Below are 25,116 nucleotides of genomic sequence, written 5' to 3' on the forward strand. Positions count from 1 at the left end.
GCCGAGATATGTCTAGTTTCCCCGCATCCAAAAAGCACTTCCCTTCCTTGATGTAGCGAGCTCTCTCCCGAGGAGTGAGTTTGGGTCGTGCGTCTTTCTTTTCTTGCATAAAGACCAACCAGAATAGCCTGTTTTATAGATTTCGTTGAACGAATGTGAGTAATAGTGCGCTTCATAGACAACGCAATCAATGCATGAGCCTGCGCATCTTTTACATCCCAACGAGCTTGCTCAGCCGTAGGTAAAACAGCTCTTGCAGCAGCAATCCTACCACCAAAACCTGCAACATCCTCAACATCGCCTACATCCTCAGAACTAGGACGTACATCAATGGCCTGCACAATATTCCAAACGCCCTTTGACACAAGGACATGTTGCATCATATAAGCCCACATAGGGTAATTGTCCCCATCCAATCTATCCTCAGCAGCAACAAACATCTTGAACACATATGTGTTGTTGTCAGCTATGGCAAATGTTGCACCTGATGTGAAAATTGCTCGTAAAAAAGAGAAACGAAGCGAGGACATGTGCTATATAGCACAAACCGTAGAAGACTGTAAGGGACCTGTTATGCAAAAAACGACACTGACAGAAATTTTGCACAAAATGACGAAATAGCCTGCGCAAATGAGCAATCGAAAATCGGAGAAAGTGAATAGGCATGTGCTGGAGCTGCTGGCAACTAAGCCAGGGAGGATGGAGCCTGCTCAGATACCAATTGTTGGAATTAGGGTTGTAGGAAAACACACAGAGCTTGGAGAAGACGAAGGAAGCTCAACCCACACAACAGAGAATGTATTACTTAGTGTGCAATGGAAACATCGATAGTCCTAGAGTGATGGACGTATATACAATGCATAGGGGGGAAAACCTCCTAGTGAGGAAAAAAAATGCCCCGGCGGTCCCAAATGTGTTCACACACATCACTACCACCTATATATGGTAACATCGATGTGATGATTTTCGGCATTAGGTGGTTTCGTGAGCTTAAGCTCCAAGTTGATTGGGAAGAAAACACGCTCACTCTCTCTATCGAAGGTGTCTCTCCCGTGGTCATTCACTATGAGCACAGTATGCAGGTTTCTTCATTAATCTCTGACTCTCATGTTTCGAAAGAGAATAAAAGTTAAGACATGCAATCTAATAGCATCTCTCAATACACGGTGTCAGAGTTCAAAAAAGAATCGATCATTGCATGATAAGGAACCTCTTTTTGTCATTCATTCTCCTAAGCATGAGAAGCATTTTTTGCATGAGAGATTTAATTGTTCGTAAGGATCATCAAGCCCTCAAGTGGCTCCAATCTGTACCAAGTACACCTTGGAGTGACCGTCAAGCTAGATGGTTCCAGTCTTGTGAGCAATTTGGTGTTTTGATTGATTATGTTTCTAGTAAAGCTAACCCAATTGCAGATACGATCAGTCACACAAAACATATCTTAGCTCTTGAGTCGAGGTCCACAGTACCTCTTCAAGAAGTATCTTTTATTCGCATGAAAAGTCAGTATGCATTTTGCGAGTCTCTCATTCATGACAGTCTCTTGTATTTTTGTCACCGTCTTCGTGTGTTATCTTCTCATAGGAAAGCCATATTACACGATGCACATAATTCATTTAGGGATGAGCATAGAAGCATGAACCGCACTCTAGGAAAGGTAGAAAGTTTGCATTCTAGGAATACACAATGTTTCATCATTGTAGGTCATGTCAATAAATTTTGCATGCTCATTCCTTGGCAAGACACAGTCACAGCAAAAGCATTAGTACGATTGTCCATCAAGCATTGATATTCTCTTTGTGGTTTGTCAAAATCGATAGTTTCAAGTAGAAAAGTCAAGTTTAGATCACATTTTTGGCATGTACTCATTAAAGGTTTGGCATTCCGTCACATTTTTCGTCTGCATTGCATCCACAGTCTTTTAGGAAGCATAGTCCTTTTCTAGTCATCCGAAAAGTAAAAGATGTATCTATGAAATTGTGGTTGAAGTTGTTTCAAGGAGATTCTCCAGAGGAGATTCTTGAAGAGGATGAATCCGACATCGTAGACAAAGTTAAAGACATGCAGCCGAAGCAGATTATTCTGCATCGCTTTCGGTGCGGCCCAAAGAAGCAAGCATTGCAATCTTTTCTAAAGTTCAAGTATCGCAGCACCCACGCAGCAGAGTGGGCCGACAAAGATTTCTTCGCAGATTCCCCGGAGTAATTGGCAAACTATACGGAAGCCATGCAGCTCGGTACCAGTACCTCACCTTGAAAAGGCTTGAAAAGGGGGGGATGTCACGTGCACATCTGACCCTATGTACATGTGGACAAGCTAAGTCCTATTTCTAGGGTTTAGGACAGCCTAGGAAGTGTTTTGGCACCTTTGTAAGCTTGTACGTATGACGTGCATGTCCAAGCACTTTAGATTAGTTGCATACCCTCTAATTGCACGAGCATAACCAGTGTATGCTACGTGTAGGCACCGGGGAGTGATTCCATACAATTGCATTAGTATCCAGCCTAGGTATTTATTTGTATGTGAAGCAGCTCTTATAAGTGACTTTATTAACTCATTAAAAAGTGACACTTTTAAAAATTGTGGGATTTTCATTGGCATTGTCGAGCCAGCTTTGATCCCATATATAAGTCAGTACCCTCAGTACTAGTACCAAGTAATCATAGTACCTTAGCATCTCTGGCGTTTTTGCACCAGATCAGTCCATAGCACAAGCGTTTTCAGTTTTCAACCATAACCTCGCTGCACCATCGCAGATCCAGCCATCTGTACTAGCGTTTTCAGTTTTCAGCCCGAGACAGCAAATCAGCGAGTGTTTTCAGACTCAGCCATCAGATCAGCCATCGTTTTTTAGTTTTCAGTCCATCGCAAACATCGGCGACAACAGATCAGCCATAGCCTTGTCGCAATTGCAGATCCCATTCAGCTTCCCTAGTGTTTTGCATTTTCAGCCCTTAAGGCCTTGCAAACCCAAGCATCTATAGCAAGATCTGTAACAAACTGTTGACGTGTCGACTACTGAAGAACGGAGCTACCGGCCGAGGGGCCTAAACCCTAAGAAGGGGCCTAAACCCTAAGAAGAACAAGTAACAGAAGAAGTGTCGAGCAGAAACCCTAATTCTGAAAACCCTAACCCTAATTCTGCTGCCAGGAACCCTAAAACTGCAGAAACCCTAACCCTAACCCTAAGGGAAGATTTCCGCGTTTTGCGCTGGCTGATGACGTGGCAGGCTGTACGGATTTCCGTGATTTATGCTGGCAGCTTTTGGCTTTGCTTTTGGACCAAAAGCTTTTGAGTTTTAAAAGCTTTTTACTATAACTGCTTTTTAGGCCAAGGGCCTTTAAATATGAGGCTAGGGCTTATTCTCTGGCATGCTTTAGTACGAAGGTGCAGAGTCTAGAGTACCGGCTTGTACTTTGATGATGCAATATAAAGAAATACCGAAAGGGACGCCAAGGTTTGGGGCCAATACTCTCTGGGGTGGAATTCCGCCACTCCGTGTCGCGTGTCGTCTCTCTCTCTCTCTCAGTTCAGTTGTTATTGAAGTGCGAAGAGTTTGTTCAGTCTGTTCTTTTCTATTGGCACGTGGTGTCTGCCTTGTGACAAGATCCCATCAACATCTCAGCATCTAGGACCATTGTATCAGCATTTGTGCAATCTAAAGCAAATACATCTCTGGCGAGGAGCTCTACGCATTGACACGAACAGATTTTGATTCCGACAAGTTTGAAAAATTAGGGTTTTCAGCAACAAATTAGGGTTTCTCCAGAAAATTTCAGCATGTGTAAAATTAATTTTTTTGGAAGCTCTTGTTATTTGTGTGTAGATAACACGTAATAGGAGCGAGGAACATGCATCTGAAAGCAATGAATCCGATAATTTTTTGATTGACGATGAATTTTGTTTTCTTTATGAAATTTGAATGAATGTGTGATAATGAGGAATGATGAATGTGATTCTAGTGCATCAAGATTTCTATCTGGATGAGATGACTAGATACTGTGGTGAGTGCATCAAGATTTCTATCTGGATGAGATGACTAGATACTGTGGTGAGTGCATCAAGATTTCTATCTGGATGAGGTAACTGGATACTGCTGTGAGCGCATCAAAACTTTCGAAAGGATCTAGGTGTATCAAAAATTTTGGAAGGATGAGATGGCTACACAGGGATCTAGGTGCATCAACAATTCTAGTCGGGATGAGATGGCTAGATTGAATGATTGAGACACAGTATTCAGTGTGAACCACGTGTGTGATTTGCGACTACATGTTCTGTGAATGTATTGTCTTGTGGACTCTAGTACATGGGTACATAGAGTCAGTGTCTACTGAAGAAAGTCTTTGTCCTTTAGCTGTAGGTGTAATCGAGAACGATTACTTTCTTTCAAAGAGGGGTATGTGACAAGTCGGTGATATGGAACCACCTAAAGCCTTGAAGAAGAAGAAGAAGAAACAAAAGAAATCTCAACTTATGAAATCCTGCCGAGTGGCCCAAATTAATAACGGGTTAGTATCCCCAACCAACTTACAGAACCTTTGGTTGAGGGGCTGTCACACGGGCACCACGTGCCAATAGAAAAGACCAGATTGAACAGACTTTTAGCACTTCAATAACAACTGAACTGAAAGAGAGAGACGACACGCGACACGGAGTGGCGGAATTCCACTCCAGAGAGTATTGGCCCCAAACCTTGGCGCCCCTTTCGGTATTTCTTTATATTGCTTCAACACAGTACAAGCCGGTACTCCAGACTCTGCACCTTCTCCAGGAAGCATGCCAGAGAATGATCCCTAACCTCATATTTAAAGGCCCTAGGCCCCAAAAGCAGTTTACAGTAAAAAGCCTTCAAACTTAAAAGCACCTGGTCCAAAAGCAAAGCCAAAAAGCTACCAACGTAAGTCACGAAAATCCGTACAGCTTGCCACGTCATCAACCAACACAAAACTCGAAAATCTGTACAGCCTGCCAAGTCATCATGTCAGCGCAATTTTCAAAAATCTGCCACGTCATCAGTTTGTGTGTGTGTGTGTGTGTGTGTGTGTGTGCAGGTCCTGCTTTATTTTAATCCTTTGTCACTTGGGGCCCCATCGAACGGGGTCCCCATAAGTTGGTAGGACTTCTTCTTCTATTACTTGTTCTTCTTAGGGTTTAGGCCCCTCGGCCCACATCTGCAAGTTGGCTCCATTCTTTAGGCTTTGACACGTCAACAGTTTGTTACAGGGGCCTACACCATAAATAAAGCAGATGCTTTTAGACTTCAGTGCTTTTGATGTACAGCTTGGGTTTGGACCAACAGCCTTTAAATATGTACCTAGGGGTCTCTCTCTGGCATTCTATTCTATTATTCTACTACGTGGAAAAGCAAAAAAGAGCCCCTGAAATATACCTTCACAAATTAATAATAAAGAAATACCGAAAGGGGCGCCAGTCTTTGGGGCCAGTGCCATCTGGGAGTGGAACTCCGCCACTCCGTGTCTCGTGTGGATTCTCTCTCTCTCTCTCTCTTGCTTTGAAGTGCTAAAAGTGTTGCCAAGTGTATAGATAGCAGATTTCTCTGTGTTTCTGTCCGATCTGTAGCTAGAAGTGATTACACAAATTAACATCCAATTTCTTTTTTTGTGGAGCATTAAAAATTTTATAGAGAAGCTGAAGTTCACGATTGTCTACCTCGGTAGTTTGGGTCTGGTTCTTCATGTTCATCCACAGAAGCTTCGGAAGAAGATGGCGGAGAAGTAGCATGAATCATCCGAGAAGTAAGATGAGGAGTCCGTGAAGAGGTTTGTGTTTGCAGTTGCTCCAAACGAGTGTTGATTGAGGCGAGGCTTGTTGAAAGTGCTGCCATCTTCTCTTTAAGAATAACCTCAGGATAAGTTCAAGAATTGCTACTTTGGGAGCAGGAATTGCCTCTACAATGGGTTCGATTCTGGCAAATCTGGAATAATTATGCTCTTTGGCCTTGAAGAATCTGGAATAAGAATCACCTCCGAGAAATGAAATGAAATGAAATGTTATATTAACGTCTTCAAAAGGCCAAAGTGACCTATGAGACGAGAAAGTTACAATGCGGTGTATCTGATACAAAGTCAGATTAATAAAATAAATTAAGCTAGGATAACAAGATATAAATACTGCGGAATCCAAAACTAAGCTGATAGGTGTGAAAGGTGAAAGGCGTGAAATGTGTCAACTAAGCAGTACAATGTATAGACAATATGGGAGGGAAGTAGAGATCCATCTTCATAGAGATCCATCTTCATCTGCACTTTGGACGACGAGAAAGTATGGCTCGAATCCTTTGCTGTAGCCTCCTTCGAAACTATGTAGCTCCTCTTCTCCATCAGGGTCGTCTAGATTTGCCTAGCTCCAATGCTCGGACTATGAGAATGCCAGTAGTGCGGGCAGACCTCTTCACTGTTGGCTGCTCCTTTGTCTGTTCTTCTGGGTGTACAATATCTAGTGGAAAGAAATCTGTGATCTGTCTCTGGGGTTGTCTCTCTTCAGCTCTCCTCAGTAAAGTTTCTCTATGCCTGTGTAGCTCAAGTAGATATAGCCCAAGACATCTCTAATCCTCATAACTCATGACCCTAGATAGAGGCCCAAAACGTTCTCTGAATAGACAATGAAAACGGCCTCGTATCTCATAGTACGGTGTGCAATGACATATGTAATGTACCTCTATCTCTGACTCTAGATGGCATAAGCGGCATATCCTGCTATCAGCTGGTGTCCCTCTGAATCTGCTAGTCTCAATCTCGAGCTGATGTGAGGACGTGCGTATCTAGCCAATGGCACAACGTAAACCATGAGAAAGATGTGTGTCCATATAGCTAGGTCGAATCACAAACCCATCCTTCGTGAGGTGGAGAAGATGCTCTCTATAGAAAGCCATCTTTGTGCCCAACTCCTGTATCGGCTCTATCCATGTCCTCCTCGTGTCCAGCTGGTTCAGATCCTGACGAATGAGTCTATTAATCTCTACCCGCGTCAAAGACCTCAAGGGTGCCTGTAGAGAGTATTGAAAAGGAGGCAACCTGTCCATGGTGAAACCATGTGTCTGAAACCATGATGCCATCTGTGCATACCAGCATGATGTATCCCCATTAAGAGCTAATTGTCTGGAGGACTCTAGAGCCACCCTGGCATATCTGTCTCTGGTAGTATCCCACAAACTGTGTACAAAGGAGACTGATCTGGTAAGCGCTTCAATCTCCATAGGGGGGGCAGCTAATTCCGCTCGAATGATAACATGCGGTACGGAAGCCTTGGCTCTCATCAGCCGAGAGATCATAGATACCAGGGGCTTCTCCAACCATCCTGGCCTACAGAAGGTCCCCAAACCTGCACCCCATATAACATAGTAGAGGCAACGCTGGTGTATGTGGAAGAGGGGATGATCAATCCCCCCATGACTACCAGAACAGAAGACCTTGTCTATACAATTAGATGTGTCTGTGATCTATGATTGAGAAGTGGGTACCATCCTTGGCCCCATATATAGGTGCCCAAGGGGGAGGTCGAGCAGTGCAAAGGATGCTCCATGACTCAGCATAAAAAGGTGTGTGTAGGGCGCCTGGACAAAAGACAGGCAGACGTCCCAGAAGTGGACGGCAAGACAATGCAACCTATATGCATATGCAAAGGGTGGCCAGCCCGAAGGCCAAGTAGTCGTACATGTATGCCCTAGACCTGTGAAGCAGCAGAATGGTGTAAGTCTAACACTTGGCCGCGTATATCACAGAGTTTCAGAAATTAACTCTTGAGATAGAGAATCTCAGTCCCTTTGACAAACTACAAAGTTTCATAGACGGGCTTGAGCCAACCCTGAAGGATGATGCTTACAAGTACACCCCTACCACCTTGGATGCTACAATCACCTATGTGGAACGTCTTGGCGATAATCAGCGCCCTACAAAAAACTTTATTCCCGATGACCGATCTTCAAACAGCACTCGCTTTTCACAGTGCAATCACAGAGAACACTAAAGCCAAAGTCAGCAATAGCAATCTCAATTCAGCCAGCAAGCAACGGTGCCTTATTCAACTTCAAGGTTCTACTGTCAAGATCGACAATCTCAAAGCAGATCTCCCTCAAATATTTCACTTGATCGTGGTAAAGAACGTGGTTTTCTCTTAGGTGCAGCGGAATGAATGTTTGCGCTTTGCTCAAGATGAGTGCTCCGAACTGTGCTCAAGGTTCCTTTTGTTCTTATGGAAGGTAGAGCCTTTCGTTCTTAATGAGAGAATGCTATGATCAAAGTGAATGGACACCGTGTGTGCAAGTGTATGAGACTGAGAGATAGAGAGAGAAGAGAATACGACACCAGAGACGTTGTAAAACCCTCCTCCGAAGGCCCCACTCTCGTTGGCGAGAGTGGTCTACTATTGATTGCACAATCTGGTACAAATGAATGCGAGTGACTAATGCAAGTCTAGGCTATGTTGACGATGACGACGGGGATGACGAAGTCAACCTAAGGGCTGAAATCTGCAACCTTCTAACTGTTGAAAATCTGCTGAACTTGGGGCTGTTTTGGGTGGCTGAAAAACGCAGGTTTTGGCTGAGAAAAACACTGATTTTGGCTGCATTTTTCGAGGCTGAATTTGCTGTTTTGTTGCTGCGTTTTTAGGCTGAATTTGCTCCAATCTGCTACTGCTCCATGCACCTCTGCTACTGCTGTAAAACACTGGGCTGAGATGCTCTCCATGCAAAAACGTCAGCAACTGCTCAAGGCTGAAAATGCTAGCTGATCTGCGACTCTACAAAAACGCTAAGGCTGACGTGCTGAGCTTGGGCGATTCTACTACACATGCAAAAACGCTGATCCCTTCTGCTGGTTTGAGAAAACGCTAGGGCTGTGTGGGTGTAATCGCCAAGTCTGGGGGGTTCTTGATGGTTCTTGCTGAGAAGGTGCCTGTTGAGCGGTGGAGCTCCTGCTGCCTCTTTTGCCATTTAGTGCTACCTTTGGTTTGCTTATATATTTTCTTACCCAAATTGCCCTACCTACTTTTGTTGGAAAGTCACTTAAATTAATAAATGAAAAATGTCAAAAATAGGGAAAATAGGCTAAAATCACTGGAAAATTCCCCTAACTGATTCTAATGGATTCTGATGGGAATACTGATGATCATGCTGTGTGCAACCAGAGGATATGCATCTACACTAAGTGACTGGGCATGCACGGTCTACGAATAGACTCACAAAAGTGCCAAATCACTTCTAAATCTAGACCGACTGGACTCACTGAACCCTGATCATGTTGTAGCTTGTCCACGGACACACAGGGTTGGATGTGTCACGTGACATTTTCCTCAAGATCGGCGTTCTAATACTCACCAAGGCTCTTCTTCAAATGCTTATTTGATGTCAAAGAAGGATGGATTATGTACAATTTGTAAATTGTGATGGTGACCATAGATGGTATGAGTGTCTCAAGAGACCAAATCCGTCTCATTTAAGATGAATTTCCAACACAAAAACATCATCGAATTTCCAACAACCTACTTCTACTAAGGATAAGGAATATCTCTAGTCAATACAATTCGTGTCTCGACAAATACGATTATCCTTATAAAGCATGCTTAGTGTGATTCACTAGTTTTGGAGCCTCTATCAAAGCAAGTTATGAGCCTTCTTGGAACTATCAATAGTCGCTCCATCAATGTTTTGGTGGCCAGCAGATGTTCTGATAATTTCATCGGCACTCAAAAAGTTCGATAGCTTGGCTTGCTAACTCAGAAAACATCACTTATATAATGTGGAGTTAGCAGATGGACCGGTATTAACTTGTGATGAGTCAATTCGATAGTTGCATTTCAGTGTTCAAAATTACTGGATTTCGAAGTCATTGCTTTAACTTACTAGAACATGATTCTTGGTCAGCATTGGTTGTTCCATATGATCCAACCATTAGCTTTAGAGGACATACTATCAATTTGTTCAAAGATGGGTATACGAGCTTTATCATGTGGACCGAGTAATTCAAGCCTCACGTGTACAAATCAAACAGCATGTTAAAGTGAATTATAAAATGGATATGATTTCATTAACTTCTACTGAATCAATAGATAAGGACAAAGATGATTTTGATTTCATTAACTTCTCTTGAATCAATCGATGATGAGGACAAAGAAGATTTTGACCAAGTGATACTTTGGACCCAGACAAAGACAAAGACAAAGATATGGTTGCAGCTTTTGAGTCAGAAGTTAACTATGCGTTCTTTGATTCTTTGATGGACGATGATATGCCAATTGCAAGTCATGAAGTGAGAATTTCTTAAGATTATTTTGAAGAATTTTAGGTTTCGTTATTGGAGGATGATTGCAATCTCCATACAAAATCCTCTCCATTGCTTAGTAAAATTGAAGTTACCCCTTTGAAGAATGCCTTAAGAATATTTTCTCTTCGTTGATGTTTCGAACTTATTGGAAGATTTTAAACCATAAGTCTTACATCACATGAAGGATTTTGAAGATCAATATCTTGTTGCAATCACCCTCATTAAGCCACATTCCTTTTAAAAGTCTTTGAACGATGCAATGACATGGGATTTAGCAGTCAATGGAAAAACGTTTCGCAAGAAGCAAAAGTTCAAGACAAGGTTGTAGATAACTCAAAGACTGAAGTTTTTCAGAGATTCCAATCTTTTCCAGACTTCTATCAACATCAAAAGTCATTTCTTTAACCGAGACTCTTATTCTAAATGTAAGGGAGTGTCACAAACTATGTTACATTATTATATCTAGTCTTGGTTGCAAATACGAGAAGTGACATGCCAAGGGGATGGTCACGACTCTTCGCTCTAGATGCATGCCTCTTCACCAAATGCCACACTCCTTCGACGACTGGTCACACCCCTTCACCCACTAGTTGCAATTAATCGTCCAAAGGATGTGTCTTTTGTCTACAATCGTGTCTCTTCACCATGAGACGTGTCTTTTCATTTGTGACTCTTCGTCTCCTATATAAGAAGCCTATTGTACTCAGTTTCATTCATTCAATCAATCAAACACGCAGTCTTCTAAGTCTCTTGTCAGAGTTTATCCTAAAAACAAACTTCACTCACGTATGCACCCACTGAAACCGGCCCGTAGGGCGGTAGGCGTTGGCTTTCACCCGAAATTCTTTACTTTAAGCACACACACAGAGCACTTTGCAAAGGAGACCTGTAACGGGAATTAACACTTAATCACACACACGGCTCGGAAGCTAGAATGCTCCGAGCAGACGCCGACAACCTGTAGGCCCCAAAATTGGCGCCCCTTTCGGTATTTCTTTATTCTTTAGGAGGGTAAATTACAAGGTAAGGTCCTGGGAATCCTTCATGTGTATCCACCTAGATACCATTTGATTTGGCCAAATTTCGGCAACATAACAGCCCCAAAACTTGCGCGAAACCAATTACCCTGCTGGAACTCGCTTGCACTGGCGTATACCCTCTGATTCTTGTCCAAAAACAGTAAATTCAGCACGCTGTATTTACTGGTTTTTGCCCTGTTTTCAGCCCCAAACAGTCCCCTAACTGTCCTAACTGTCCTTTGCCAGTGGGGCACGATTCCCAATGATCCTGGCGTCGGTACGGCTGAAAAACAGTGAATTTACAGCGCATACACAGCGCTGATTTTGCACCTGTACGGTGAGGTTATGACCCTCACCAGTGCCTGCTTTGGAGCAGCAGCTAGCTACCCCTGTTCCTGCTCAAGGAGGCTCTTGCCTCAGCACAAAAGCATGAACCCACACAACTCTACATCAGTCAAATGAGTAGCCCTCTTGTGGGGCATCACATAACTGCACGTAGGGGAGAGAGAGAGCAGTGTGTAGTGTGCAGGGCATCACTCCTAGCACCACACTGTACATGAGAGGGAAAGGAAGCACTCCATAGCTCTTAACCTGTGACCAAAAGCTGAAATGAGGCCTCTCCCAGCATAAAATTCAGCGCCACTTCTTCTGCAAGAGGAAAGTGCATGAAAAGTTGACACTTGGCGCATTTACAAGCATTTGCCCGTTTCGGGCTCGCCGCTTAAAAATATCCTGACCGGTTGCCCAGTTGACTTCGCGGCAGTTGGGCTCCCACTGGTCTTCTGACCATCTATCCTCATTGGAGCCGCATCCAAAAGTGCAATGTGGCCCAACTGTCGGATACTTTTTGTTGGTAGTCCCACCTTGACTTTACGCCTTAATTGAGTTCACTTCCTAGTATCTACCAACTTGCTAAGTGCGACGGGGGGACCTATATGATCTTGCTCTGAGACTAGACATCCTCTTACCATACGAATTCCAGTGCCGACCACTTCCCGTCTGCGGGTGAATCTACCGTTCACATTGGCCATACAATGTCCGACCGTTTGCTACTTCAAAAAGAGGGTCTTAAACAAATAAAATAAAACCCATTGGAAAGAAACCAACAACCAAGGTTAGCAGTTGCCACATCTCTGTGACATGGTTAATAACTGCCACGTCCTCGTGACATACCCCCCTCTTGAAATCGCAAACATCCTCGATTGCATTCCATAAATACACGCCACTGATGATCTTGTGCTATGAATACTCTTTTATCATCGCATGTATCCGCAAGAAAGGTCGTAACATACATAGATACAAATGACTTAATGAGGCCTTCATACTTTTGCCATTTCCATCTATGGCACTGAATTCATATGTACATTTGATGTACTAGCTCTATCATTACCCCTCCTTTGCACACGTTGGGTTGGGGCATAAGTAAGCTGTAACCCAAAGGCTTCAAGGTAAAGCTGCAATACATTTGGTGACTCTGACAGTTCATGCTCTTCCATCCACTTTGCATCCATAGGCGGATAGTTCTTGGACTTCACCAAATAGCGTCTTGCAACTTGTCCTTTAACTTTTCTGTCCTTATGTGCCAAAACTTGCTCAGGTACCAGGATCTCATCAAGTTCCTCAACTTCTGGCTGATCCTCAACTGGCATATCTTCCGGCACATCACCCACGAAGGGTCTTAGAAGACTCACGTGAAACGTATTATGAATCTTCCACGCATCAGGCAGTTTCAGCCTGTAAGCCACATCGCTGATCTTGTCAAGCACTTGAAAAGGCCCATAGTAACGCATGCTGAGCTTAGGAAACAGCCATTCCTTGCCCTTCATCTTCTTTAACCTTGCCTTTTCGAACCTTAGCAGAACCCAATCACCAGGTGATAACAACAATTCACGACGGTGACGATCAGCAACCTTTTTCTGTTTTGCCTGAGTCTTCTCCAAGGCAACTTTAATCTTCTTATACATCTCATCCATGTTCTCAACATATCGATCTGCCTCAAAGATCTTGTCCTTTGTGTGCAAAATGGGAGGAACCTTTTTGCCGCCTTCAACAATCTCAAAAGGTGCTTTGCCAGTAGACGAATGCACCGTATTATTGTACGCATACTCAAGCATAGGCAAATACTGTTCCCACTTGCCTTTATTATCTGACACATAGCATTTCAGCAAATCTAAGACAGTAGAATTGGCTTCTTCTGACTGTCCATCAGTTTGTGGATGAAACGAAAACGAGAACTTGAGTGTAGTACCCATGTTCTCAAACAATCCTCTCCAGAACAAACTGGTCATGCGAGGATCACGATCACTGATAATCGATTGTGGCATACCATGGTACTTAAACACATTGCACATGAACAAGTGTGCCATCTGATCAGATTTTATCTTCTTCCTGACAGGGATAAAATGGGCTTGCTTGCTGAACCTGCAGATAATGGTCCATATACCATCATTCCCTGTTGGCGTCCTTGGAAGATCAAAGATAAAGTCCATAGCAATGCTTTCCCATGGCTTATTCGAAATCGGCAGTGGTTGTAACAACCCTGGTGCCTTTTGCCTGTCAAACTTGACCTTTTGGCAAACTATGCATGCTCGCACAAAGGCATCCACATCTCTCCTCAAGGTAGGCCAATAGAAGAACGTCTCTACCGCTTTAACTGTTGCATCTATGCCACGATGCCCTGCATACGGTGGGACATGACTCTCTTCCATGACCTTATGTCGCAATGGCCTAGTGACACAAAGTCTGCCATGCATCATCATAAAACCATCTCTGAGGAGGTAGTGCTCGTGATGTTGCCCCTCTTGTAACTGTTCAAAGATCCTTGCAAAATCTTCATCAGCAGTATACTGTTCCTTCATGTCATCTAACTCATGATGATAAGGAATTGACACAGCTGAAATTTGTGGCTTTCTTGATAACGCATCAGCCACAACATTCTTCTTGCCTTCCACATGCATAATCTGGAAGTGGAACATAGAAAGAATGTTTGCCCATCGCATATGCTTTTCGGATAACTTTGACTGTGTCAAGAAGTATCGCAAGGTCTGATGATCTGTTTGGACAACAAAATCAGCACCTAAGAGGTAGTGCTTCCAGCTAGAAAGCGCATGAATCACGGCCAAGAGCTCTTTCTCATAGACTTGCATAGTCCTCTCTGGCCCTTGCAAAATTCGGCTTTCATAGGCTACTACCCGTCCATCTTGCAGTAGCACTGCTCCGACGCTACTGCCACACGCGTCACACTGGACCACAAATGACTTCCTGAGATCTGGCAAAACAATAACTGGATCTGAAGTCAACTTTTCCTTTAAGAGACTAAAAGCTTAAATCTCTTTTTGGGTCCATCTGAAAGTGACCTCTTTCTTTTGCAATGCGTGAAGAGGCGATGTTATCTCTGCAAAATTTCTGATAAACCTTCTATAGTAGGAACACAATCCCAAGAAGCTTCTGACATCGTGCACAGTCTTCAAGTCTGGCCATGTCTTGATAGCTTCGACCTTTGCGGGATCCATTCTAACACCATCCTTTGAGACTATGTGGCCCAGAAAGTGGATCTCTTCAAGGAAGAATTCACTTTTCTTAGGATTGACAAGTAACCTGTGACTGCGCAGCTCTTCGAACACAATGGTCAAGTGACGCCTATGCTCCTCTTCATTCTTCGAATACACAATCATGTCATCGAAGAATGTTCCAACAAACTGTTGATGCGAGCGGAAAATCCGGTCCATCATTCTGTTGAACGTGGCAGGAGCATTTGTTAGCCCAAACGGCATCACTAGAAACTCATAAAGACCAAATGTCGTTCTAAACGCAGTCTTGTACACATCCTCTGGGATTATACAAATCTGATGGTACCCACTCTTCAGGTCTATCCTGCTGAAAATTGCAGCACCCTCTAAACGATCGAGAATATCATCAATGCGAGGAATAGGAAACCTATTCTTGATGGTATTCTTATTCAACGCACGGTAATCAATACACATGCGCCATGAGCCATCCTTCTTCTGCACTAGGAGCACTGGGGAGCAAAAGGGTGAAGAACTAGGCTGAATCAGCCCCTTCTCTAATAACTCCTCAACCTGGCCCATAATCTCTCTCTGCTGCGCCGCACTAACCCTGTAGGGCGGTTTATTTGGTGGGCTACACCCTGGCACCAAATCTATCCGATGGTCCTCAGGTCTCTCTGGCGGCAATTGCGACGGTAATGAATCAGAAAAATAGTCACTAAACTTTTGCAAAAATGCTGACCTTTCTTTATCTAACACAAATAAATTTGACTGATCCCTATCTGAGACATCACGTGCAAAAATCAAGTACACAGAAAGATGATTCTTTATTACAGAAGTGATAGCAGAAGCAGATACAATAGGGACTGACTCTCCTTTAAGCTTTACATCCAAGATGTGAGTTTTGCCCCTATGCTGTACAGTGATCTTTTTGTTGTAGGCATCCAAGACTCCATGCACTCGGAACATCCACGGGATCCCCAACAAGGCGTCACAACCTTCCAGCGGCATGATGTAAAACTCTTCAGTGTCCACATACGACTGAATATGCAGACGCAGTTTTCCAATGATGGGAGTAACACACTCTGAGTGGCCAGGACATGCCAACCCTGCCTCTGCGGTGTACCCCATCTCTTCAGCTCTGATGCCCAGCTTCATAGCTAGCTCTGGTGAGATAAAGTTGGCTTTGGCACCTGGATCAAAGAAGATGAGTGCCGTCTGATCCCTAACTTTATCCCATGCCCTGCATAACTCACTGGCATCTGTGATGGGCCTGTCACCCACCATGTCTGGCACTAAACCTGCCGTGGGTTTAGGCTTCTTGCCTTTCTGGTCTTCTTTATCCTCTGAGTCAGCTGGCCTTTTCCTTTGTGGACAATTTATAGAAATATGACCAGGCTGCTCGCATATAAAGCATTTGTTCTCAGCCATTAGGACCTTCTTTTCCTCAAGCGACTTGCGCACAAAAGGCTTCCTTTTCTGTTTCTTTGCCTGCGCTCCAGAAGTCCCAGCTGAATCCTTGTCTTTGGTGACTTGTTCTGACCCCTGTGACGCATCAGGAGCCGTTTTCACAAAGGACTTCTTCGCTGAATTTTTCTTTTGCTGCCCTCCTTTATCACTGCTCGGAAATCCATTGTCCTCTCCTTTCAACAGGGCAAGACCAGTGTTCGCAACTTCCATAAGCTGAGTAAGGGTAGCCACTCTGTTCTTTGTACAGTAATCGCGAAGCCCTTTAGGCAGCCCACAACAATACTTCTCTATCTGCTCTGTCAATGGCACAAATCTGTAGGAGGTCACTGAGAGTAATGCTTTACAAAACCTCGTATTGTACTCCAGCAAGCTCTTGCACGAAGCTGCCGTAAGCTGGTGCCAATCTGTCAGGACATCGGCTTCAAATTCATTTGATAGCCAAGCAGATGCAAACATTTGCTTGAAGTAAACCCAAGTGGCGGGTGCCTGTCCTTGCATTAACAATGTCGTCCACCATGTAAGCGCATTGTCCTTTAAGAAAGTGGCAGCTTTCTTAACCTTCGAGGCCTCTGTAAAATTCCCTCCTGCATAAGCTGTATCAAACTGCTGGAGGAAAGTGAGTGCCTTTGTCTTATCCTCGAAACCACTGAAGGTACTGAACTTTACCGCTGCACCACCTTCTTTGTAAGCCTTCGGCTTCTCTAGTGCCCCCAAGTTGTCATACGGGATGGTCTGCAACATGGGCACTGTACTAGGCATGATCGGCACGTGTTGGCCATTCACATTTTGCGTCAGAGGTGCGATATCTGGCTGCTGTCCAGAAAAACCAGCCATGCCAAAATGACCCTGTGGCACCCCAAACTGGCCCTGGTTGCCGTGGAAACCTTGCTGCATGCCGATAGTACCATACATGGGGTGTGGCATGATGCCTTGCATACCCCCAAACACTGTTCCTGGCATGTACGGCTGACTTCCAGACGCATAACCAGCCATACTTTGGAACACTGATCCACCCCCGAAATACCCAGGATGTACCGTGGGTGGTGGAAAAACTGAGTGCATAGCCTGGTATCCAGCTCCCTGTGCATTCAAGACAGCATGCTGGCTCTGAGAGGTGGCGGGCTGAACTGGCATAACCTGTGGAATAGGCATTCTAGCCACCTGTTCAAGCACGGGAGGAACCTGCTTTGGAGCCCCCGACTCCGCAACATGCGAGTGTTCCCTTTCCTCTTGCGCCTCATGAAGTACCTAGGCTTGAGCTTCAACAAGCTCCGTACGCGGCGTAGGTTGCCTATTTTGCTGTTGCACTAGTGGCGCTTGCAAGAATTCCATGAACCTCGGATTCTGCACCAGCTGCGAAAAGACATTCACCGCGGCAACTAACTGAGTCTTAAACGCATCATTCTCAAGTTGCCCTGTCATAAAGCCCTGTACTACTGGAGGGACATTCACGTTGACAGGACGTACAGACTGACGTGGCCATGAGCTCTCGCCAATCTCAAAAACCATAGGAATCTCCTGCCTGTCCTTTGAAGAGGAACCCTCTTCCATAATTCCCTTCCCCTTGTCGGCCATAATGTAATCCCCGTGTTCTTGCACTGTGTGTCTTTACCCTGAACAATCCAGGCTCACTCTTTGAGGAAAAAGTGATTGATATCCCGGCAATGGAACCATGAAACCGGCCCGTAGGGCGGTAGGCGTTGGCTTTCACCCGAAATTCTTTACTTTAAGCACACACACAGAGCACTTTGCAAAGGAGACCTGTAACGGGAATTAACACTTAATCACACACACGGCTCGGAAGCTAGAATGCTCCGAGCAGACGCCGACAACCTGTAGGCCCCAAAATTGGCGCCCCTTTCGGTATTTCTTTATTCTTTAGGAGGGTAAATTACAAGGTAAGGTCCTGGGAATCCTTCACGTGTATCCACCTAGATACCATTTGATTTGGCCAAATTTCGGCAGCATAACAACCCCAAAACTTGCGCGAAACCAATTCCCCTGTTGGAACTCGCTTGCACTGGCATATACCCTCTGATTCCTGTCCAAAAACAGTAAATTCAGCACGCTGTATTTACTGGTTTTTGCCCTGTTTTCAGCCCCAAACAGTCCCCTAACTGTCCTAACTGTCCTTTGCCAGTGGGGCACGATTCCCAATGATCCTGGCGTCGGTACGGCTGAAAAACAGTGAATTTACAGCGCATACACAGCGCTGATTTTGCACCTGTACGGTGAGGTTATGACCCTCACCAGTGCCTGCTTTGGAGCAGCAGCTAGCTACCCCTGTTCCTGCTCAAGGAGGCTCTTGCCTCAGCACAAAAGCATGAACCCACACAATTGTACATCAGTCAAATGAGTAGCCCTCTTGTGGGGCATCACATAACTGCACGTAGGGGAGAGAGAGAGTAGTGTGTAGTGTGCAGGGCATCACTCCTAGCACCACACTGTACATGAGAGGGAAAGGAAGCACTCCATAGCTCTTAACCTGTGACCAAAAGCTAAAATGAGGCCTCTCCCAGCATAAAATTCAGCGCCACTTCTTCTGCAAGAGGAAAGTGCATGAAAAGTTGACACTTGGCGCATTTACAAGCATTTGCCCATTTCGGGCTCGCCGCTTAAAAATATCCTGACCGGTTGCCCAGTTGACTTCGCGGCAGAGTTGTAAAATGTTCCCCTAGTCATACCGGAGGTAATGACACGAACACATTTCACGGCCCAAAATAGCAGTTCCCTAAATTTTAGGAGATGCTTCCGTTGGGCTCCCACTGGTCTTCTGACCATCTATCCTCATTGGAGCCGCATACAAAAGTGCAATGTGGCCCAACTGTCGGATACTTTTTGTTGGTAGTCCCACCTTGACTTTACGCCTTAATTGAGTTCACTTCCTAGTATCCACCAACTTGCTAAGTGTGACGGGGGGACCTATATGATCTTGCTCTGAGCCTAGACATCCTCTTACCATACGAATTCCAGTGCCGACCACTTCCCGTCTGCGGGTGAATCTACCGTTCACATTGGCCATACAATGTCCAACCGTTTGCTACTTCAAAAAGAGGGTCTTAAACAAATAAAATAAACCCCATTGGAAAGAAACCAACAACCAAGGTTAGCAGTTGCCACATCTCTGTGACATGGTTAATAACTGCCATGTCCTCGTGACACCCACCCAAACAAACACACCTAGACTCTCACCCCAAAGTCCGTTGATAGAGTATGAAGAAAATCGAGCATGCAAAATCTTCTCTACACACACACCCAATGTCACGTGACACATCCAACCCTATGTGTTCGTGGACAAGCTATAGCATGACCAAGGTTCAATTCAATCAAGTCAGTCTAGAATAGGAAGTGATCTGGAACTTTTGTGAGTGTTCGCAGACCGTGCATGTCTAGACACTTAGAGTAGATGCATATCCTCTGGTTGCACAGAGCATGATCATCAGCATTACCATCAGGAGCATTTTCCAGTGCACAGAACCTATTTTCCCTATTTTTGACATTTTTCACTTATTATTTTTAAGTGACTTTTGTTGGAAACTAGGTAGGGCAATTTTGCTAAGTTTGTATATATAGAAACCTAGCACTAGCACTTTCTGGCAGAAGAGGCAGCAGTAGCATCGCTCACAGGCAACTTCTCAGCGGGACCCCAAGATCCCTAGCGTTTTTGCTCCACAGCAAATCAGCTAGCGTTTTTTGGACAAGAACTCAGATCAGCCAGAGACACGGGTTCAGTATGGAAAGATTACCCCCCTACCAATACTCTCTTGAGGCTCCATCACTGGCAATTACACGAACGGAGATTAATAAAATCATCCGTCAAGATCTTATACAGTTGGATACTAAGAGGACATGGGTAGACCCTACACAAGAATTGGGCACGAAGATGGCCGACTACAAAGAAAACTTCCTACAGCTATCTGAAGATGGATTTGTGACTCGCCCAAGCTACATGGATACCCACCTGTCTCATGGTTTGAGATGTGCTATTGGTCAGATTCGTACATCCTCACACCAGCTGGAAATTGAATTTGGCAGATTTAGGGGAATCCCACCTGAGAGCAGAATTTGCAAGTTATGCGGAATGGAGCCAGAGACAGAATTACACTACATATGCCATTGCACCGTATACTATGAGATACGTGGGCGTTTCCATTGCCTATTTAAAGAAGGCTTTGGACCTCTAGATAGAGTCATGCAATACCAAGATCAAAGATGCTTAGGCTTGTACCTACTGGAAATACATCGGCACAGGGATAATCTAATGAGAAGACAAAGAGCACTACAGCCTCAGAGGCAGATCATAGATTTCTTCGGATCGAGAGAAGCAGGAGGGGAAGGAGAAGCAAGAGACCAGCAGCCAGCGCAAAGGAGTACCCACATCTATACCAAAGGCACCCTCATTGACAGGGCGATTGAGCTTAGGAAATCGAGACGACCACGACCGAGATGCAGAAGCACAATCCACCGGAGGAGGCTACAACAAAGGATTAGAAGCATTCTAGCCAGACACCCAGAATGCTCCTAAGCAGTTTATTTAATACTTTTTATTTAGTTTTCACATTTATTTTCACACTTTTCACACTTAGTACTTTAGTACTAAGGTACCCAGACTTCGTAACAGATTCACCACTTTTGTATTAGTTTGGTCTCATAGGTCATTCTGGCCTTTTTTGAAGACGTTAATATAACATTTCATTTCATTTCATTTCTCTCTCTCTCTCTCTCTCTCTCTCTCTCTCTCTCTCTCTCTCTCTCTCTCTCTTTATATATATATATATATATATATATATATATATATATATATATATATATATATATATATATATATATATATATATGTGTGTGTGTGTGTGTGTGTGTGTGTGTGTGTGTGTGTGTACATATATAGATACATACACATATATGTGTGTGTATGTTACATACATAGATACATACATATACGCACACACACATATATACATATATATCAAGGTTGCATCCGTACCAACGTACGGATAGGTCCGTACAGTACATCCGTACAATACAGATCCGTATGTATGGATAGGGATCCGTACACATGCTTTTTTTCAAAGAAAAAAAATCGTGCATTGTGAGGTTTGCAAAACTTATTAGAGTCTTGACTTCATACTTCAGTCTTGGATTATCATTATGTACTTTTTTTTTGAGCTCTTAGTTTTATGAGACCATGACATGAGACATTTGACACTATTTGGCTGGAGACATTGATCAGCTTTGTGTTTTCGCTGTTCAGTTAGAGTCGTGGACTCTAATCTTTATTTGAACTCATGGTGAATGCATAAGTAAAGGTATGAAGTACTCTTAGTTTTAGGCTTTTTGAAAAAAAGGACGAATTTTTACGTACCTAAAAACTCATACCATTTTGTACTACGTACCTTACATACCGAATTTGTACCGAACACTACGTACCTAGCTACCTTGATATATATACATACACACACACACTACCGCCAGTGTGTCGCATCTAGCTCCAGCATTGTGCTATTCTGACACAAGGCCCCTAGGGCTATCACTTTCTATCCATCGGGTCAAGATTACTTGGAGCAATCTCCCGATTGGCTTCTCTCTCTCTCTCGCTCTCTCTCTCTCTCTCTCTCTCTCTCTCTCTCTCTCTCTCTCTCTCAGGATATAGCTCAGGTCTAGTACTCCGCGCAAACACAAAATTACTTTACTTCACCAGAAAAGAGAAACTGAACTGAACACAATGAAGGAGAGAGAGAGAGAGAGAGAGAGAGAGAGAAGAGAGACGACATTGTATGTCGGGTCCCAACCACCATCAAGGGCCCCCTTGCTCGGTTTCCAGAGCAAGTGCTTGGTTTATTTGCTTGCATAATGCTGATACAATGGTCCTAAATGCTGAGATGCTAATGTAGATGCTTAGTTCTACGAAGTTAAGGGCTGGAATGCAAAAACGTTACTGAGTTGGTCTTGATTTGCAAGTGTAGATGCTGCTGAAAACGCTGATGCTGATGGCGGTAACTGCTGATGCCTGAGGGCTGAAAAACACGATGCTGAAGGCTGGAATTTGTTGGCGATGTTGGGGCAAAAACGCTCGTGATGAGGTGTTGAAAACGCTGATAAGAAGATGCTGAAAACGCTGGTTGCTGCGGGTGCTTGGTTCTGGTACTGCAGGTACTTTCTTGCCATAGGAGGTAACCCCATGGTTCACTTATATAGGCATTTTAATGCTGGGTCGAGCAGTGCCAATCTGACCCCACGACCTTGACAATAAATGCCTATTATTGACTTAAAAGACTGTTCCTATGCCTATATGCTGAACTGGCTGTACTGTGCAAGAGAAGGTATGCAACGATGACCTACCTGAACATGCACATCCTGCCAGAGGCTCAAAAAGAGCCACGCTAGATCCTATGCTAAACAAGGACTGACCCGGAACTATAGCAAAAGCTTGTCCACGTGGCTCAAGTGTAATGCGCACATGACAGTTTCAATGTTCATGCATGTCTGCTATCGCGAGTGTGTCTCGGATCTGTGCTGCTATTCTGACATAGCCTATAGGCAATCTTTATTGCCTTTCCTTATAAAAAAGCAATCTCTGATCTCAATTGACTTTGGATCCCATGATGCGTACACTTTTGTAGGGAGACATTTGTAGGGATGAATCTTCTAGTAGAACCAAACCTCTTTCTTATCATAGATTAAGGCTCAAGGGCCAATTCTGGAGTCCCCGATGAAAACTCTTTTTGGCCATTTAAGCTCCTATGCTTGCAAAAAATCGGTGATTTCCATATGCACCATGTTAAGCCATGTGTTATATTCCAGATGACATATATCATGATGTATCACCAAATAATGTCACCTCTCTATGTCTACATAAGCGGCTCTATGTAATGCATTCTCTGAGTCCAATGCCATCAACCATTTTCTTCTATCATGAATGTGCAATACTCGATCCACCTTAATCAACAAACACGAGTCAATCTAGCCACATCAGAGGTCGTATGTATAGTCAAAAGAGAACACATTGCAAAAACGATGCATGAGCCATCTAGAACAAATCAGTATCACTTGCTCAAGCTCCATGTCTAAAGCAAGTTGGTGATGAGATGATATTATTTCCGAGGATGGTAACAATGGACCACTCCTGGACAGCAAGCTATTATAATCAAGCATGTTGAGAATTCTGACTCAAAATTCCAGGTGATTCTGAATTCTCCCATGGAGACCAATCGTGGAGTGTTTTCCTTCATAAGTAAATTATACAGGTTTAATGGTCTTCTTTTTTTGCATTCACTTGCAACCACCGCTTTGAGCTTGATATCCAGCACTGTTGCAACAGAAATGAGGGGCTACATCGCCAAAGTGATTTGCACTTGAAAATTTGAATGCATCTGTAGTCGCAAGACATTCATGCATTTACATGGGATACTTACAAGAGAATGCCTTTGTCCCGCTTGAAACGCAACCTTTTGCTGGTTCTGTGCCTGTGTGTAGAGGTGAGATATGGAGTTTGCAGCCGTGCAAAAGGAGGTGTGCAAACTCCTCTCCACATCCTCCATGCCCCCTCCCTCTGATCGCCTCTTCTTCATTTCACAAACCCGCGTATCTTTGCAGGGGGCGTGCTTCTTTGATGCTCCAATGCAGTGAGCAATCTCGCATATATTGTTTAAGTTGCAAATGGAGATAGCCATGACCCAATGGCCTTGCACCATCATAACATGCTTTCCTCATCCAGATTTGATGCGTTCAAACAAATCTAAGAGCCTCCACTCTATGAATGGTTTTGATTTTTTTCAGTGTAATGTGTGTGCATGTGTGGGAAGAGAGAGAGAGAGAGAGAGAGAGAGAGAGAGAGAGAGAGAGTGTGTGTGTGTGTGTGTGTGTGTGAGAGAGAGAGAGAGAGAGAGAGAGAGAGATATGAGTTTATCTACCCCCTACTTGCATCCTACTAGCTTTGATGACGGGTGCCCAAGTCTTGATGGCACTTCTTAGCTTTTGGGAGCTTCCCTTTTGAGGAGAAACATTGGCTCTTTTGAACCATGCAATAGAAATCCATCCTTTAGTGAGAACGAGTGTGTGACTCGCGTGTTGCTGCAGTCAAGAAAAACATGGCCATTGGGTCACACACACACACACACACAAAAAAAAAAAAAAAATCATAGGTGTGTGTGAGTGTGTGTACACACATAGGTGGAGAGGGTGGATTGTACTCAGATGATAACTCTCTCTCTCTCTCTCTCTCTCTCTCTCTCTCTCTCTCTCTCTCTCTCTCTCTCTCGATCTTGAGATCAAGATTTTTCGAGTAGACCTTTGATATCTATTTGGATCAATAAAAATTCTCTTCTTCTTCTTCTTCCTCTCTCTCTCTCTCTCTCTCTCTCTCTCTCTCTCTCTCTCTCTCTCTCTCACACACACACACACATGCACACAGAGTTTTGAGGTTGAGACTTGTCGAATAGATCTTTGAGATCTCTCTCAGTCAATAAAAAGAGAAAACTTTAATAACCATTGAGTGTGGTAGATTGGTTATCACAATTCCCTCTTAAAAACCAGCTCTTAAATTAAAGACTTGTCAGGTTAGAGATTTGAGGTCTCTTGATGTGTTCATATGATATTAATACTTCTCTCTCTCTCTCTCTCTCTCTCTCTCTCTCTCTCTCTCTCTCTCTCTCTCACACACACACACACACACACACACACACGTGCTAGTGCACAACCCCTTGATTACCCTCTCTGTCTCCCTCCATCAATCGTTCTCTCCCTAAGGAAAAATTCAAGCATGTAAGGAGCTACAACTACTCTTTCTCTCTCTCTCTCTCTCTCTCTCTCTCTCTCTCTCTCTCTCTCTCTCTCTCACA

The 25,116-nt window shown here is 44.0% G+C and overlaps 1 protein-coding gene across 5 annotated transcripts in view; it reads right to left on the reverse strand.

Moving 5' to 3' along the window:
• The window catches only part of LOC147419620 (uncharacterized), a 59,089-nt gene extending 35,069 nt beyond the window's left edge, over positions 1-24,020 (reverse strand). For all 5 annotated transcript variants that reach the window (XR_015187161.1, XR_015187162.1, XR_015187164.1 and 2 more), the window contains exon 1: positions 23,692-24,020. Coding sequence is in view for 1 of the 5 variants with exons in the window: in XM_086506084.1 (XP_086362210.1) it covers positions 23,692-23,973 (282 nt within the window). In the remaining 4 variants the exon portion in view is untranslated. The remainder of the gene's footprint in view (positions 1-23,691) is intronic.
• Between the last annotated feature and the right edge of the window lie 1,096 nt (positions 24,021-25,116).

This window comes from Adiantum capillus-veneris, chromosome 29 (genome assembly GCF_014529385.1).
Source record: "Adiantum capillus-veneris isolate H3 chromosome 29, ASM1452938v2, whole genome shotgun sequence".
Classification (NCBI taxonomy): Eukaryota; Viridiplantae; Streptophyta; class Polypodiopsida; order Polypodiales; family Pteridaceae; genus Adiantum; species Adiantum capillus-veneris.